This window comes from Anastrepha ludens, chromosome 4, assembly GCF_028408465.1.
Source record: "Anastrepha ludens isolate Willacy chromosome 4, idAnaLude1.1, whole genome shotgun sequence".
NCBI classification, from domain to species: Eukaryota; Metazoa; Arthropoda; class Insecta; order Diptera; family Tephritidae; genus Anastrepha; species Anastrepha ludens.
This window is the reverse complement of record NC_071500.1, coordinates 46,814,884-46,834,236: the sequence shown is the minus strand read 5'-3', so window position 1 is coordinate 46,834,236 and position 19,353 is coordinate 46,814,884. Positions and strand designations below refer to the sequence as shown.

General features: G+C 37.3%; 1 protein-coding gene across 1 annotated transcript; it reads left to right on the top strand.

Moving 5' to 3' along the window:
• The first annotated feature begins 7,540 nt into the window (after positions 1-7,540).
• LOC128862178 (uncharacterized) lies at positions 7,541-18,944 on the top strand. Its single transcript, XM_054100651.1, has 3 exons — positions 7,541-7,827; positions 15,778-15,849; positions 15,940-18,944. The coding sequence occupies exons 1-3, from the start codon at positions 7,825-7,827 to the stop codon at positions 18,595-18,597; spliced, it is 2,733 nt and encodes a 910-aa protein (XP_053956626.1). The 5' UTR covers positions 7,541-7,824; the 3' UTR covers positions 18,598-18,944.
• The last annotated feature ends 409 nt before the right edge of the window (positions 18,945-19,353 follow it).

Sequence of the window (19,353 nt, the reverse complement as noted above, 5' to 3'; positions counted from 1 at the left end):
TAAATTTATGTTGCTGCCTTTTTAGTTTGCGTACAAGTTTTAATTATTCGTGGTAATTTAATAATTTATTGTCATTGGCTTCTTATGTGGCAACCCCAAGCAAAATTTATTTTACGAAGGCAAATTTCGTATATAATTTGATTTTTATTTTATTTTTAAATTCAAAATTATTCTGACAGACATTATTTACATAATGTACTTTGGTATAAAATAAATCTTTTTATATTATAATTATTTTTAATTTATGTTTTTAGAGAAACCAGATGCGACCCAAACCTAAGATGGCTCCAAACTATAAATGCCGGAAAATAATTACTGAGATTGATTTCTTACTAGCTAATATCCGGATGATAGGGATGCATATCACTTTTACTCTTGTTGGTATAGAACATAATAATACAGAGAGCATTCACGGTAAATTGAGGCATATCGAGGAGTCTTTAATACCTTGAATACGCAAACAATATCTGCCCTCTTTCACGTAAATACTCGTGCATGACTTCAGAGATTGTGGCAGTAAGGTGCTTTGCTTCACAAGCACAAAATTAATGCGTAATAGCAAAGATATCATATATCAACAACGCTGGGAGACGGGCAGAGATAAGTAACTGAGTTTCAAAATGTTGCGCTGTTTTTAGCTTTTGCTGAACAAAGAATGGCAATCATCACCCATATCTTGTTGTCTTTCAAATTCGCTGCCGCAAGTGGAGTTGCATCTGTCATTTACTTCATATTTCGTTTCATTGAGATTTATTCAGTCTATGACCCGGTAAATGTAGAGACCAGAGGTACACAATTTTACTTAAAACTAAATAATAATACAAATCGTCAATGTAAGACTCACGAATGGGAAGAAATACATGCAAAATTTAAGTACATATTTTCGAGATGAAAAAATCAATGCTTAGTTTTTTCAGATTTTATCAAACTCTGAAAACGCTCTGAATATTCATAAGTGCATGAGAAAAAAAATTAGCACACGGAGATAAAATGGATTTTGCGCACGAAGAGCTTTGCTGGATATAAATATTACAACTAATTAGCCGGAGAAGTTCAGAACACTTAATGGAACCACTAATTACGTCGCAAACAATCATAAGATATTGTGTTATTTTTCTGCTTTCAAGGGTGTTCAAACTAATTAGCATACAGCGTGAACTATAATAGGAGGAAACTATATAGGAGCTTCTCCCGACTGGAGGAGGGAAAATCAATGTACTCACATTGCATACTGTCAATTCAAGTAGCATGGCAATCACATATAAATCGAATTCCATATTATAGAGGCAAACTCGAGTTTTGAATGAACCATACTATTGTGCAGAAGTTTCCTGGTATATGGGTCTTTAAAATGATTTCATTCCGCTTTTTTACAATGTAAAGCAAGTCCTGGAAATTTTGTTTTTTTAAGGAGAAAATACGCAACGCTTTTAGGAAAGAAATATTATCAATAATCAACAATAATTTTGAGCTACTTCAAACTTGCCCTTTATTACATTTAAATTAAAATTAATTAAATAATTACCACAACACCACACTTTGGTAGCCACTCTGGAGTGGAGGGAAATGAAAAAGCGGATGGTTGTGCAAGGAAAGGCTTTGAGCTTGCGTAATCGCATGAGCCACTAGAAGGAGGTCTCTGACTACTAACTGCAGGGTTTCCAAAGCTCTCTGGGAAAAAAAGATAAAACTCTGAGTAGTACGGTAGATGGACAGCGAGATTAGTACCGGATTTAAAAAAGTGGGTGAAAAAAAAGCACGGTGACGATAATAATCATTTTGTTTGGTTCAAGTAGATTTGTTGACATCTCTTTTTGAATATGATACCTCTCAAATGTCCGCCTTGAGCCTGTACGGCGTATTGTGCCCGTTTTGCAGAATTTTCCATAGTTTTAGCTAACATTTCGGCTGGAATAGCGGCTATTTCCTCACGGATTCTGTTCTCGAGCTTTTCTATGGTCTTTGGCTTAATATAAACCTTTTATTTTAAATATCCCCACAAGAAGAAGTCAGGTGGCGTTAAATCGGGCGAACGCGGTGGCCAGTCAAAATCGCCATTTTTCGACATCAAACGACGAGGAAACAATTTCTTCAAAAAATCGATTGTGGTATGAGCTGTGTGTGGTGGAGCGCCGTCTTGTTGAAACCAGAACTGCCTCATACGCTTTCGACGAATAATTGGCATCACAATTTTCTTCTTTTCTTCTTCTTCTTCTTCTTTTCACATTTGACTTTTTTTCCTGAATGTAAATTTCAACAAGTTGGGAGCGCTCGCGTGGCGTGTACTGTTCCATGGTAAAAATCTGCTTAGACTGACGCTTCCAACGCGGTATGTCATTAAGCGATCAGACGTCTCTGTCAAATGATACAGGATTGCCAGATGGGTCAGTCGAATATGGGCAACCCTATATTATAGATTTTGTCCGGACATGGATCCTTTCGCAAGTATTTGTGGCGAATAGGGAAGGTTCTCCTACCAAATTGTATTTAAGGAGATACTGAGTATGAAAGTGCGGAACAGACCTTCTTCAAATGCGAGAGGTGGAATGCATAGTGAACAGCTCCGCAACGAGCTATTGGTGTATTTACATCTGAAGAAATAATTGAGAAAATTATGTAGGCGAAGAAAAATGGAATAACGTCGCAAATTTTGTGGAGGATATTATCCGAATAAAGAGGCATGAAATGTAAACTTATGCTGAGCTTATGGTTTCCAAAACAGGTGACCCTCAACACAAGGTGTGTAAGTAAGTGTCCTTCTTAGGGCATCGTTTTGAACCTGCGAAGGCATTTTTAACCCAAAAATAAAAAAACTCAAAGCAAAAAATAAACAAACAAAAAAAAAAAACAGAAAAACTTTCTGGCCAAAACTAAACCTTAAAAGGGCAAATTGTCTGCTTGAATTCAACAGGACAACTACCAGCGTTTTCACGGGTCACTGCACTATTGGCACCCTAGCCAGTAGAATGGGTATACCTCACAATGACTTTGGCAGGGGTTGTGAAGATGAAGAAGAACTTGAGTTAGTACAACACCTTTTTTGTGAATGTCCTGCACTTCAAAGACGCCGTGCCAAATATCTTGGCGAGTATTTCTTTTCAGACCTGGGAAATTTGCAAAATGTGTCCCTAGAGGGATTAGTTACCTTCATCAAAAAATTTAAGTGGTGTAAGCAACTTAACTAGGGGATGGAAATCAAATGCAAGTATCACAATGCGCCTTAGAGCCACCGAGTATCTTGTATGAAGCAAGCAACCTGACCTAACCTATTAAATATTTTGAAATTTTGATGAAAATTTTACTAATCTATTACAAAGTTTGAAAATTGGATTATAATAGTATTTATTATAGAATGAACCATGTTAAAAAAATAATAATAATAATATTTCAAATTTTAGGATGGTTTATTTTTTCACGAGCTGTATACATATTTCTCACGTGCTGCTCTTTTGTGTACTCCTGCCTGAAATTTGTTGAGCTCTCTTTTTTACTTTTCTAACACAAGTCCCATAGCATTGTAGCCTTTCAGCTATTTGTCTACCTGATATATAAGGAGTTTTCCTAAGAATACTGTTTTCGCTGTTGCTAAGAACACTGCTCAACTATTCCACTTGAAAAAATTACTTACTTATGACCAGCTTTTATGGATTAGGAATTATATATATTTTTATATAAAAGGCCCTTACACCATTTTTGGGTATTTGGCCAAGCTCCTCCTCGTATTTGTGGCGTGTGTCGTGATGTTGAGCCACATATGTAGGGAACTACTTTTTTAAGCTGACTCCGAACTGCAGATATTTTTGTATGAGGAGCTTTTTCATGGCAGAAATAAACTCGGAGGCTTGCCATTGCCTGCCGAAGGGCAACTAGAAAAAACGTTTTCTTAATTTTAGTGTTTCACGGAGACTTATTGCTTTGGTATTAGCGTTTAGGCTAGCAAGCTTTTTATTTTATTTTTTGTTTTATTTATCCTTTCAAATAAAAAACTTTTATTTCACTGTATTAACTAGTGCTGCCAGTAGATTTTTATGTATGATACTGGATTTGTGATTTTTTAGCTCGACTAAAGCAGCAGGTGGGGCAGGAGCAAGAATTTTTTTTTAATGAAACTCGACCCTTTTGGCGAGTTTATCAACTGCTTAGTTTTCTATGACATATTTCTGAGTTGAGTCCAAAAATAATTCGTAAGTTTGAAATGGTGCAATACAGGATAAGGCAGCCAAGAAAGTTCGTTAGGCCGTTTACAGCAAATTATGAAAACCATTTGCAAAATAACTTTGAAGTTTCAAATGTTTGCATAATTTTCTTGGCTGGACGAAGACATTTGCTAAAAATTAAGCTTCTTCTGTTCACTCAGTCGAATGGGAATAAAATTTCCAACGTTATGTGGGTTAACGATATCGCGAGGAGCACATTATTCAATATTCTTGGGTCATCGTTAAGCTGTGTTTTTTTTGTTTTCTTCTCTTTCGGCAGATGAGTCTACCTCTTGGTGGCTTTTACTGTTTGTATAGTCGCAGAGTGATTTGATTGGCACTAAAAATTGTTTCACCTGAATACAATAATACTCGTAAAATAGCACGGATAATAAGGTGAGGCACTCAATACTCGAGAGATACAGCGAAATAAAAAAACGAACGTGCCAGCATCGACTTAGTGGATTTTATTGAAATGGTTATAGCTGAAAGGTGAATTACATATTTCTATTCATTTTATATGAATTTAATTGAATGCATTTTATGGAAACGAACTAAGTGCAGTGCGCAGCTGTACCAATTCCAACTTCTTTAGTACGGCAAAAATAGTGTTGGTAGAAAAAATAACGGTATTACATAACGTAAACAGCACTTAAACTTAGATGCAAAGTTAATTGACAACAAATGCAATAGTTTCACACAAATGCTTGGTGATATGCAATCACAATCCTACCAAGTTTTGGGTCTTTTCGCTACAGTGAAAATATGAACTCATCACATAACAAAAGCTACAAAGGGACAAATAATTACTTTGAAATACTTAAGAGATCGAAAGTCCCGATGAGAAAATCTCACCAAAAAAAGTCAAGAGTAACATAAATCCAAGTGAAAGAAAATTTTAAATTACTTTTGATAGCCGGAGCCGAAGAAGGCGAAGGTATGTCTTGCCGAGCTCCTTCTTCTATAGGAGGGATTTAAAGTTTTTAGTCATGCATGCACCCATTCGGCTATGGCGGTTAGAAGAAAATAATCAGCAGTTATACAGAAGTCGGATTGAAATGTGTTTTTTTATTGAAATGTAGAAGCGATGGTGGAATTTTGTGATAAGAATTATACAATTTATGAACTTCGTCGCAGACGTCACACCACAGGAGCGAACTCTTACCAAGCAATTTCTACATACATCGGTTAAATTTTGAAAAAAACTGAAAATGGTAGTGGCAGATAATGAAGATATAGATACTCTTATTAGATCTTACAATGTATGACCGTCGAAGTTTTCTAGCTAAATTATTTACTAGTATATACCATACATATATGCATCATAATTGAACACCCGTAAATGCAAAGCCACTATAGGCAGTACTCATCAGCATCAAACAGGAAAGTAGTGGCACAGTGACGACAGACATAGAAACTCTCTTTTCTATAGTAGGTATGTTCAGGAACATATTGCGCGAAGGAGTACGGATGCGACAGAGGTGGCTCTCTCATCAAATGACCTAAACAGTGGCCGGTAACAAGCAGATGCCACTTTTAGCGTATTGCATCAGGACAGCAACGGATGATGAGTCAAGTGCTAAACCACCTCCCGACAAGTGGTACGGGGGATCGGTACTTTAGCGGTAGCAAGTTTTAGCTTGGGTTAAAGCCTCACACTGACAGGGTTAGACCTCGATGCTTCCTCCGTATTAAGTGAGAGCTGGTGCACAAAAAACAAGGATGTTGACTAATTCTCAAACCCATTTTAAAAGTTCATTTTACATTTTGTAATGAAACTGTAAACAAATTGTTTACTGAAAACAAATACTGACATTCAGAACCAATAACCAAGATTTCAACGTGTGAACTAAGCAGCCGCAGCATACAAACAGACAAGCAATGGAGCGCGTAAAGGTCAAAATAAAGATTTCCATCACTTAAATTTTTTTTATTTAGTATAAAAGTTATATAAAAAAAGCCTGGATGATTTATTTTGCGCCACCATAATTTAGTAGTTATTTAATATTTTGATCTTCTTGTTTTGATTATTTTTCATTGACGTTCGAGATAAGTGAAAAAGGTTTAATTCTTTTTATCAGGCTTGAAAAATAGTATCTGCCCATGAAAATATAAAAATTCGGTAAGTGATTCACTTTTTTTGTATAAATATAACGTTAAAACAGATGAATTAAATTTTTGTAGTAGTTTTTGAGTTAACTAATAGTTAATATTACTTAGTATAGATTTTTTTCCTTACACACTAACGCAAGATTCGTGTGGCAATTAGCACAACTACCATCCGGCCAACAACGTTGCTGCTACTGCGACATACCAGCAGTACCATTGTGGTCTGCCAGGTCATAATAACGCACTAAAATATCATCATGCAACAATTTTGTAGTTTCGACAATTCTGCGAGCATGACAAAATATTTAGCACCAAGCGAACGACAGGCAGCCAGTCAAGAAGCGATGATTGCCTGGCTGATCCGGTCAGCGCCAGCAGCAGATGAGCCAGCACCCAAAAATGCACCAAATTAGTTGGCGTTGCTGCCAACGTCAACTACGTTAATAACATACAGCACGGAGCGTCAAGACGAGATCTTCATTGCAATCTAGTTTCTTATGAAGTTGACAAAAAATGCGAAAAACGTATTAGTGCGTATGGATACTTTTTTTGAATGTTTCAGCATCTCAGTTGCCGAATATTAATATTGTATACCTACTATAAGTATAAATTTATTATAAATTCACATTATTAAAACATACTTGCATATGTATGTAGTTGTGGCCTTTGGTGTATATGTTTTTGTGAAAAGACACCCGAAAAAGACGTCATCGCAACCATTTGGCATAAAGCGATTTGTCTTTTTTGATACAAAGCTAATTTTAAAATTTTCTTGATTTGTTGGCAGAGCAGCAACATCGATAATAGCAACCTGATAATGCTAAACTTAACTGCTTGCTTAGCCGCTGAGCGGAGCGTTTGCTAGCATATATTACATGTGTGTGTGAGTAAGTGTTTTTTCTGTTTTTGTATTTTAGAAGATTGTAGCATCTTCTTTGCTCATGTTTGCCACCAATACACACAACAACAATGCGGATCGACGACAAAACATTAACTTGCTCAGCAACAAAGCAGCCATCAAACCAAGCGACCAAACGACCAACCTGAAAGCCAACTAGCCAGTCAGTCAGCCAACCAACCAACCAACCAAGCAGCCAGGCAGCTAGCCAGCATCCAGCGCTGAATGGAACTCTCAAGCATACCGATCTTCAATCGGTCAGAGTTTACTACCAGTTATCGCCCATGCGTTGACTTGCCGAAACATCTGCTCCGAGTATATATAGAAAATCTATAGGTTTTGATGGTTTAGTTGGTAACCCGCACTCAACCTAGAAGTGAACCAACAGAGATCGCATAGTTAGTAGCTTCTTCAACGGCATTGTGGTTGTCCGTTCATCGTTTTCCTGCCTGTATTGACAGTGTTAGATCGATCGATCGAATTCAATAGTAGCGTTGAATTCTGAATCGATACAACGAAGGGACTAATCGTCCGAAAAAAATTTTACCAAGAGACATACACACATACAAATTAAAGGATTACGCGCACACGACCGGGAGTTGTGATTGAATTGTGCTCAAAATGGTAAAGCGAGAATTATATATGTCATAAAAGTGAAAACAATTTAGTCAATAAATAAGGTTAAAATCAAATAAAATAAAATAAAATAAATGAAATAAATAAAAACAAAAAATTAATTAAAAAAGAAATAAAATATAATCAAATTATATTAACTTTAACTTAACTAAAAATATTACTAGCCTTAAAATAAAAAAAACGAAAGCAATTTGTGAATTTTTCATCAGCACTCATTAGAGTAGTAGATTGGTCAAAAGTCAAATATTGAATATTAAAACAAGTGAATTCAAAAACTGAAAGTGAGACGAATAAACAATGCAAAAACACGAAAAGACTTGTGAAATCCACATAAACTTATACAATGAACCCACAAAGACAAGATTTACGCAAAAGTAATTGCCAAAGTGCAAACTTTAATACCAAATACAGTAAACATTTCAATAAAATTTTAATATTTACTAAATGCAATTGAGCACACTGAAGAATGCAGTCTAATATCTGCCGGGCTTGTGAGCTTTTCTAAATGGCCCAAACTAAAACAAAAAAAAAAAACAAAAAAGGAAAAAATTAAAACAAAAATTCAACATTCATAGAAATGAGCAAACAAGCAAGCACAGCAATGTATATTGAATTATGTTGTAAATTGCGCAAAAATTGTTGTCAATTGCAAAGCACAATGCACACATATCGTACAAACACACTTAGATGACGAACATGATGCGCTAGCTGAGCTGAATTAGTGATGATATGGTTGATGGTGGCTGCTTATGATGCATTCAATTGATCATTAAAGTTTTTGCTGCTTTTACTGCAGCTAAGAGTAGCAATACAACGCTTATTCGTGATATTTCTGTGTCGTGTGAGAAATTCTTGAAAGAATTATATTCACCTTCGGCAGCGATGTGCAAGTCCAATTGATATTCTGTGCCTTGTACATATACAGCGCTAGCCATATGATTTGTTTATACCGCATACATACATATATCTGAGTACATTGGGGACATTTTGATCGCAATATTGCTGTTGCTCCCACTGTAGCTGCTGGCATGGCACTGTAATAAAAATAAAATAGTACCATTTGGCAGCTTGCTTTGCTTACTTTGCAGCAGCTACTCAGCAAACGCCATACTATGCCACAGCACAGCCCATCACAAATCACAAATCACATATCACTTTTTGCATTAAGCGATTAAATATTGTTCGTAATGGTCAGAGTCACGTTTGCCTTCATATTGCAAAATAGCGTCAGCTCCAAAACAAAACCATCATTATCAACAGCTACTGCTGCTGCTGATGTTACTATTGATCAGCAGACAGTAGTCGTCTTTAGCGTCAACTTAGTTGATTATCGTTTTAGTGTGGGCAATTTAAAGTATATTTTATGATCGCGCATTAGACATAGCAGCAGCCAATGGACAAATAAAGCGTTATGTGGCACATACATTTGTACTTGATTGTAATGCGCATTTTTTTCTGTGCAGCGCATCGAGTTCGTTGCTTAAGTCTTTTATTTGAATTGGATATTTACAAAGATTTGCTTTGTTTGACTTGTCTGGATGGAAGCGAGTTTTTAAGTTGAGTTTCAGAAATGTTGCTGATTTAATTTTTTTAAAACATAGAACAATTTTTTTTTTTCTTGTGAGATATGCTTTTGTTGCACGAGTTGTTCTGTTTGTTTATTTTTACGTGAATGAAAAATTGAGTTAATTGCTACAAGCAAAATTTGACAGCAAAAATTAGAAGACAAAAAACTGAAAATTATTAAAAAAATCTAGCAAACCTTTCAAGTACCCATATGTTGTTCGTTTTGTAAGCCGCAGCTATACATTATTTCTATAAATTTATACAAGTAGTTAGAGGTCAAATAAATTTATACGGGCTAAAATAGGCCAGAGAAGTCAATAGCCCAGGAACTCAAACTAACAAATCTGCATATTTAATTATCAAAATTTGTAAAGTTTTAGAGAATTTTTGCATTCAAACCTTAAGTCACTAGTTCTTCCAAGCCAGTATAAAAGTATAGGTGACACGAACGAAAAGCTACAAAAATCATATACGAAATTTCATTAGCTGTTCCTAAATTAAAAGCGAGGATAAGAACCGAATGTAGGCGCCATCATGGCTGTCGTTTTTCTTATAAAGGGCACAAATTTCAGTAACCAAAAATGTATTTTTGGATTATAGGTAATGACAATAGGGACTTTTATTGAGTTGATCTGTGAACATTTTGGCCGATCAACTAAACCCTCCATCGGGCACCCAGATCTGGTTTGACTTTGGACGTCAATTTAACATATTTTTATTATAGCCGAAGGTTCTAAAAGGATATCCAACGGAGAGTTAAAAAAATAAATACATTTTTTTTATTCTTTCACGTAGAAAGAAAAATAATTATTTTAAATACAACAACAATTTCCAGCCGATAATCTCTTTCTCTTAAATGAGGTCCAGAAAGATCCACCATTTTAAAAAAATAATTCTGATGGGACTAAAATGATGTTTATTATAGTTCGTACAGAAATAAAATAATATGATCAGACAATTTTCTCTAAATGAAATTTTTTTACATTTATAAAAAAGAATATATGTTAACTTGCCACTGTATATTACGAAGTACAGGTACTAGCGCACAAGTTAATGCAAACTTGTGTTGAATAAAATGCGAAATATCAAAATTTTGAATAGAGGAAATCTGAAAATAAATTCTGAAATTCAAAGTTATTTACTATCCAGAATGTAACGAAGTGTTGGGTTATATTAACGTTCCCTGAGCAAGTGAAAAATATAATAATATTCATAGAAATTATATTAGAAAAATCCTTTTTACAATAAAAATCGGAAAATTCTATGTTTCCAGGACTACTGTGCCTCACCTGGATTTGGCATAAAAAATGTTTCCGTTCTATTCTCGTTTCAACTGTATCCGCATCTGTGATGAATTATTCGTATTTATTTTTAGACAGTTTAAATTAACTCAGTATGTCCTTGAACTATTTACCCACTCTTATAGTTGTAATGTTAAAATGAGCATCTCGTAGTTGCGCACTGTGCCGCTCATCAATCAAAATGATGGTGATCCAAATGACATATTAAAAATTAAAATACCAATGATAATGAATATTTTGAAAATTACCTCTTAATTTATTCATTATTGCTCTCACACATGTTTTTGGCCTTCGAAAGAGCCTGTCATATCCATACATACAAACTTATATGCGAAGCACAAAAGGTGTAAAGAAAGTGAACAAGAGTTAAAATAAAAAAAGTAAATGAATAAATTAAATTTATTTGCATATGCTTTTGAAATTGCCAAATCATGTCAACCGCGTATATTTGATAAATATTATGTATGTATATGTAGTTTTAAAAACTATCAGCCGTATGCGAGTGCCAAGCAAATGCTAATATTTCTGATGCGATTTTTTTATTTCACCACTTAAAACACAGGCCAGAGACACGTGCCGATCACCTATAAAAATATTTACATAAGTATTGCAGAGATTGAGATTTCTAAATTTTAAACGCAATTAATTATGTTAGTTCTAGACTATAGTTCTTAGGTTAGGTAAGGTTATGGTAGCAAAGGAAGGGTAGCCGCTGAATACCCCGAAAAGGAGGGAGAGAGGTTAAAAAAGAAAGTATGTTAAAAGAAAAAATGAACGGTAATAATTGGAAAATAATAATTATTGAGCTGCTGTTTACTAAAACATGAAACAGGCTACTAATATTAAAGGGTTTGATATTTGATTTTACTTAGTGGAGGTTTTCTTAAGTCGTTGCCTTTATTCTTTTATTCAGATGGGCTCAAGTCTTCAAAGTAACAGTAATCTGATCTTGATTATTTTCGAAAATAAATGTGGTAAAACAAAAAGCATTCCGCACAAAATTTTGGCGGATAAGTTTTAAAACTTAAGGGTTTGTTTGGAAAAATGTTATAATTTAAAGAAATTCGCATTTTCCCCCCTTTCAATTATAAAATAAAAGTTAAGGTTTTTTACGAAAATTCTCCGTTGATAAAGATCTTCTTATTAACTACTGATATTTAGGTATCATTTTTGAATGATTCTTTACATATATATGCTAATTAAAATTTTAGTGATCTTCCACTTGAAATTTATGATCTAAATCATCTAAATGTGCTCTTGGTGGTCCCAAGCAAAAATTTTTGGTCCCCTCAATTAAGTAAGACCACCTGTCAAAACCTTTGTCCAAATTTTGAACTAGTACAGTACTTGCGGTTCTGATAAATCTGCAATTGCATTGATAAAGTGAAAATTAAGTGGTTTGAATTTTAGCCTCGCAAAAGCAGGTAACTGAAAGGAAAATGCGCCAATCACTCCAGGCCATTGTCTTGCAACCAGCTCACATCGTAGAGATTATTGAGCCCCAAAGAAGTCGGTTAAAGGATACATAATAGTCCGAAAATAGCCTCCTTGACCGTCAAACATTTTTTTTTTACATTCACTTACAAAGTTCTTACGATCTGCTCAAGAGCATGAAGTAGAAAACGGAAGTAAGCATCATACTCTAAAGCTTGGAAGGAAAGACGTTCAGTTGATGGTCGGTATCATTACAGGACACAACCCATGGGGTCAGCGCATATGACCACCATTGGAATCATTGAGGACCCAGTGTGCCTGCCATGCTTGGAGGAGGCGGATAGCACTAAGCACATTCTCTGTGAGTATCCTGCCTTTGCTAGAGCACGGCTACGAGTTTTGGGTTCCGATGTCGTGAGAATGAGTAATATTCGCTCTCTAAAACTGGAGGATATTTACAGATTTGCCAAAAAATCTGGAAAATTCTCGCAGGACTAACTATCTCTATCTCTGTCTCTATTCTTTCCTATCTCTTTCTCTGATACTTTTCTCCTTCCCTTCTTGACTATCTACTCCCTTTCCAGAGCTTTAAATACAATGGGCTTTATAGCCTGAGTGTTTTAGGAGCCACCAAATCTCCTGGTGCTCCTTGGCTCGGCATTTTCAAATTTCAATTTCAAGGATCATGCTTTGTTTGTTCGAAGAAATCGCTTCGACAGAATGCTGATTTTCGCTGAATTTCGAGTTATATGCCTCGAACTACCAATATTAGCTTGATATGAAAGTGAATAAAAGTAAAATTAGGAATTCGTCGACTAAATGCGAGCCCGAGCCACTAACACCGAATCGAAGACCTCCATTGCATTCGGTAGTAATATATAGACACACTTGGAACTTGTTTGAACAAGTTTCCTTACCAATTTTTCATTCTTAGTTATACATAATGCGTGATGTTATTCCACATTTGAAGTGGTTTTAAGTTGTATGACCCCTGAAAACGGAAGCTTGTTTTTCTATAAAGACATTGTTCATCTCATTCGGAGATCTGCTCTGTCAAGGAGCGATAGCTTTTAGAAAAACCAGCATTTGATGCGCATCGAATACAAAACATACAGCTTGCATATCACTAGACCACTGCGTACGCCGTGTTGCCTTCAGGTGGTATAATTTTTGTAAAAGTATTATTTTGGTATTACTTTAATGAAAGGGTCCAAGAGAATTGAAGAGAGTTCCATAGGAATCTGATAGAACTACTAATAGGGCACTATGTCTTTGCAGCGCTCACAAAATGTTACAAATTTTAATTAAATGAAAGCCAACCAAAGAGAAAAAAGCGGTATTCTCATGAACCTTTTCAATGAATGAAATATTATTACAAGCGCTGACAATTATTGATTACACGCTTTGTTAAGAAGCTTGCTCATATAACCAGATGCAAACCAGTTTGCATTAACCGTAATAATATTGTAATTAATTAATATTTTAGCAACATTATTGCCACAATTGCCAGTAATTAATATTTGAATACCTTTCACTTTCGTTAAAACGATATTAACCGCATAGATTCGCAACAGCATCTTCACTACTGATAAATCACATTTTAATTAAAACGAAAAGGCAAACATTAATTAAGTAAGACTTGCGAGGCCATACATCAACTGATCCATTGTCGCACTGCTGGTCGCTAACAAAAAGAACAATCAATTAGCATAAATTAAATTTAGTTTCTTTTTCTCAAAGCCAAAATTTACCACCTCCCGAGCAAAGGAACAAAATTGCAGAATTAAGTATTCTAAAATATTTAAAAACTCGTCTAAGAAGTAGTCTGTCGTGTTTAACCACAGCGATTTCGTTTAATACATATAAAGAGCAAAAACAAATATTCCATACTCATGTCCCTCATTGCAAATAAATTTGAGCGCATTATTTTTTAACCCTAAACAGTTAAATACTTGTTCTTCGTTTTGTACGCAAATGTGGTTATTGCTTTTGTATAGACTCTTTTTTTTCTGCAAATCCATTTATGCTAAAATATGGCAGTTGCAAATTGTAAGTTAATACAGATCCGGAATACCGTATAAATTAATAAAAAAAGTATAATAATTGTTGGCTTTCGTGAATAATTTTTGTAGATTAAAATAAAATATTAACTAGTTTGGCATAGAAGAGGCTTAAAAGCTTTGGAATGGCTAATGCTGACTGGTGAGTGGTGGTGGTGTGGCATCACTTCACTCCATCTGAATAACTACTATACAGAAAGTGAGTATGTATTTGCATGCTTAATGGAATTTGTATGCAAACAATGAGATTTCAGCTTTGTTTAATATTTGATTAATTACGGTACTAATTTCAATTCGAAGATGCTTCTATTGGTAACATTGAAGGTAAAAATTGAAATGTTTTAAGCACTTCTAGAAAAAAATGACTTGAAATACTTACTATGAATGCAATGCTGATGAGCTGCAGATTTTAGCCAAGGACTACTAGACTTGGACAAGAAAGACTATTCAAAGTATCACAAGGTCACTAAAGAACAGCAAGGAGTGTTTTTTACTAATTATATGAAGTTTAGGTAAAATAAAAATATCAGAAATGAAACAAATTGAGGAAGTTGGTTAAAATAAAATAAAATGAAAAATTAAATTAAATTATTGTAAAATTTCAATTAATATGATGAAATAAAGATTGAATTAATTGAATTAAATCAGTAAAATAAAATCCATAAAATAAATTGAATATTTTTAATTTAAATAAAATAAATTAACCCATCACAGCGTTATATCGAATTGCATAATATAAAACAACATAACATAACAAAACTATCATTTGCTATAAAAGTAAAAAAATCTTTTTAGATAAGCATGCCGAAATAACCCTAGGCTCCTCCTTTTCGCTTTGCAAAAAATGTGGGGCGATTTTAATTAACAGTTTATCATTAGATACAAATATGATTTTATTTTTATCTTGACGCCGTTATTCTCGCAATTTCGAATTTTGACACTGTAACAGCAAATGGGCGTTATGTAATTTAACAAAATAAAAGTCAATTTTCCATAACTGAATAAAATACAACGTGAAGCCACATACAACTTAACATCTCATAACATAACGTAACATAACATAAAACATAGAGATAACAAAACATAAAAGGCACCCAACTTAATAGAGGGGGCATTCATTTAGATCTGTTTGTCTGTATATACCAAATACTTATACTTATATACATATTTATATTAAGGAAACACTAATACTCTATAACTTTTTGCAGATATCTGTGTTTTTAAGTTACTTATAACGGTAGATTTCGCACAGATTTTAATTTTCTGAACTAATTTGTTTGTGTAAAACAATTAACGGCAATAGTCAGACTACAGCCAATTGATGCCAGAAATAAAAGTAAAGGGGGGGAGCTTGAGTTTTCATATATTTTACATTCACGAGTCTGTTAAATAAAAAAATATATTGTAACATAAAATTTAAAGCATAATATAACATGAAATGACATGACATTAAATAAAACGAAAATAGAAATTATACGAAAATGAGTGACGCTAATGCGATCTAGTAAAATATTATATAAATTAACTACAAAGAAAGTCGAAATAAATTTTATAACCTAATTTCAATTTATTTACAGAGGAGCGCTTTTATCATTTTGGCGCTTTGCGTCGCCGGTATTTTTGCGAATGCCAGCACGGATACACTTGTGGTAAGTAACTCATAACAACATTGAGCTTGAACCACAAATTAAATGGACGTACGTTCTAAAACACAAACATAAAATTGTTCTTCATTTCAGAGGAAAGAACGCGCAGCTGAGGGCTATGATTATCCTCCACCAGTTATTCCATTCCCCGAACCAACCAGAAGACCACCACCACAACCAACATACTTACCACCCACTAACAAACCACAGCCACCAGCACCTAAGCCAACGACGCGTGCTCCACCACCACCGGTGACACGCCCACCACCTCCACCAACTTATCTGCCACCAACCAACAAACCACAGCCACCAGCACCTAAGCCAACGACGCGTGCTCCACCACCACCGGTGACACGCCCACCACCTCCACCAACTTATCTGCCACCAACCAACAAACCACAGCCACCAGCACCTAAGCCAACAACGCGACCACCACCACCGCCGGTAACACGTCCGCCAGCACCGAAGACAACTCGTCCTCCTCCACCAGTGACAAGGCCACCTCCAACATACTTGCCGCCCACCAATAAGCCACAGCCACCAGCACCGAAACCAACTACTCGACCACCACCACCAGTAACTCGTCCACCACCAGTGGAGCGTACCACATACATTTACCCCACACCAGAAAATCCTCTAACTTATCCTCCACCAACGAACAAACCACAACCTCCAGCACCAAAACCAACCACTCGCCCACCTCCACCACCACCACCACCAGTGACAAGACCACCACCAACTTACTTGCCACCAACCAACAAACCTCAGCCACCAGCACCGAAACCAACGACGCGTCCACCACCACCACCTGTAACTCGTCCACCAGCACCGAAGACAACTCGTCCTCCTCCTCCGGTAACGAGACCACCACCAACATACTTGCCACCCACCAATAAACCACAGCCTCCAGCACCAAAACCAACTACTCGTCCACCCCCACCAGTGACTCGCCCTCCCCCACCGAAGACAACGCGTCCCCCTCCTCCACCAGTGACTAGACCACCACCACCACGTACTACTCCAGGACCAACTTACCTGCCACCAACTAACAAACCACAGCCTCCAGCACCAAAACCAACTACTCGTCCACCACCACCACCAGTAACTCGTCCACCAGCACCGAAGACAACTCGTCCTCCTCCTCCGGTAACGAGACCACCACCAACTTACTTGCCACCAACCAACAAACCACAACCTCCAGCACCAAAACCAACTACTCGTCCACCACCACCACCTGTAACTCGTCCACCAGCACCGAAGACGACTCGTCCTCCCCCTCCGGTAACGAGACCACCACCAACTTACTTGCCACCAACCAACAAACCTCAGCCACCAGCACCTAAGCCAACTACTCGTCCACCACCACCAGTCACACGTCCACCAGCACCGAAGACAACACGTCCTCCTCCTCCAGTGACGAGGCCACCACCAACCTACTTACCACCCACAAATAAACCACAACCACCAGCGCCTAAGCCAACTACTCGTCCACCACCACCAGTGACTCGTCCTCCACCACCCAAGACTACGCGTCCACCTCCTCCACCAGTAACAAGACCACCACCACCACGTACTACTCCAGGACCAACTTATCTGCCACCAACCAACAAACCGCAGCCTCCAGCACCAAAACCAACTACTCGTCCACCACCACCACCTGTAACTCGACCACCAGCACCGAAGACAACTCGTCCTCCTCCTCCGGTAACGAGACCACCACCAACTTACTTGCCACCAACCAACAAACCTCAGCCACCAGCGCCTAAGCCAACTACTCGTCCACCACCACCAGTCACTCGTCCACCAGCACCGAAGACAACACGTCCTCCTCCTCCAGTGACGAGACCACCACCAACCTACTTACCACCCACAAACAAACCTCAGCCACCAGCACCTAAGCCAACAACTCGTCCACCCCCACCAGTGACCCGTCCTCCCCCACCGAAGACTACGCGTCCACCTCCTCCACCAGTAACAAGACCACCACCACCACGTACTACTCCAGGACCAACTTACCTGCCACCAACCAACAAACCTCAGCCTCCAGCACCAAAACCAACTACTCGTCCACCACCACCACCTGTAACTCGTCCACCAGCACCGAAGACAACTCGTCCTCCTCCTCCAGTGACTAGGCCACCACCAACATACTTGCCTCCTACTAATAAACCACAACCTCCAGCACCGAAACCAACTACTCGTCCACCACCACCAGTAACTCGTCCACCAGCACCGAATACTACTCGTCCTCCTCCTCCAGTGACGAGACCACCCCCAACTTACTTGCCACCAACCAACAAACCACAACCACCAGCACCAAAACCAACTACTCGCCCACCCCCATCACCAGTAACTCGTCCACCAGCACCGAAAACAACACGTCCTCCACCTCCAGTAACGAGGCCACCACCAACCTACTTGCCACCCACAAACAAACCCCAACCACCAGCGCCTAAACCAACTACTCGTCCACCTCCACCAGTGACTCGTCCACCCCCACCCAGGACGACACGTCCACCAGTGCCAGTGACGAAACCACCTCCAACCTACTTGCCACCCACCAATAAACCACAGCCACCTGCGCCTAAGCCAACTACACGTCCACCACCACCAGTCACTCGTCCTCCACCACCACCAGTGACTCGTGTTCCACCCCCACCAGTGACACGCCCACCTCCACCACAGCCAAAACCAACCCCTAAGGATGAAGGCTACAAATACCCCGTGCCAAGCATTCCTTTTGAATACTAAGTGTCAACTGTAACAGTTGTCTTGCACAATTTTATGATAAGAGAGATAGCCTGCGATTTTTAAAAGTTATACAACAAAGTCGTGAAGCTCCTTAACGCCGAAAGCTAAAAATCTAGCGATGTGGTACCAAGATTCAAACTAGGGCTAGATTTATCTAGTCAAAACATTATGAGAAGGTTATTTTTGCTTTCGACTCCAAAAGAGCTCTAGCAAGAATTCCAAATGTGTTTTCTTTTTGTTTTATGCTTAAAAATACTCTTACAGTTAGAAATACTTATTTTATAAAAAAAAAATTACGATTTTGTTTTGTATTTTGGATGTAACTTTTCAATTTTTGTAAGCCAAAATGTCAATGTATGAAAGAGTTTATTGAAACCAATAAATTATGTATGTACCTAAATATGTTTTTAAATCTTTGGTATCGATTGAAACTCAAAAAATTTGCTCAACTCAAGTCTTGCCAGAAAAAAAATCTACTGACGAATCAATACAATTTAAAAAAATGTACTGAAAAGGTATGAGTTTTTATTTCAAAAATGAGAATTAGAAAGGAACTTAACACCTACTGAATGGAGTGAAAGAGAAAGTAATGAGCTAAAGTAAAAGATGCTGGCATATTTGACAATACATATGCAAATTTCGACTTACAATCTCCAGGTTGCGTCATTTAGCTTTGAGGTCATCCAAGGGATGTTTGGTTCTAGACCAGCTATGTCAGTTTACAAAGACGACCACTGCGGGAATGCAAAGAAAAAT

Bases quoted from the DNA above. Each gene is read 5' to 3' on its own strand.
- LOC128862178 (XM_054100651.1), top strand. The intron at 15,850-15,939 runs GTAAGTAACTCA...TCTTCATTTCAG, and splicing joins CCAGCACGGATACACTTGTG to AGGAAAGAACGCGCAGCTGA.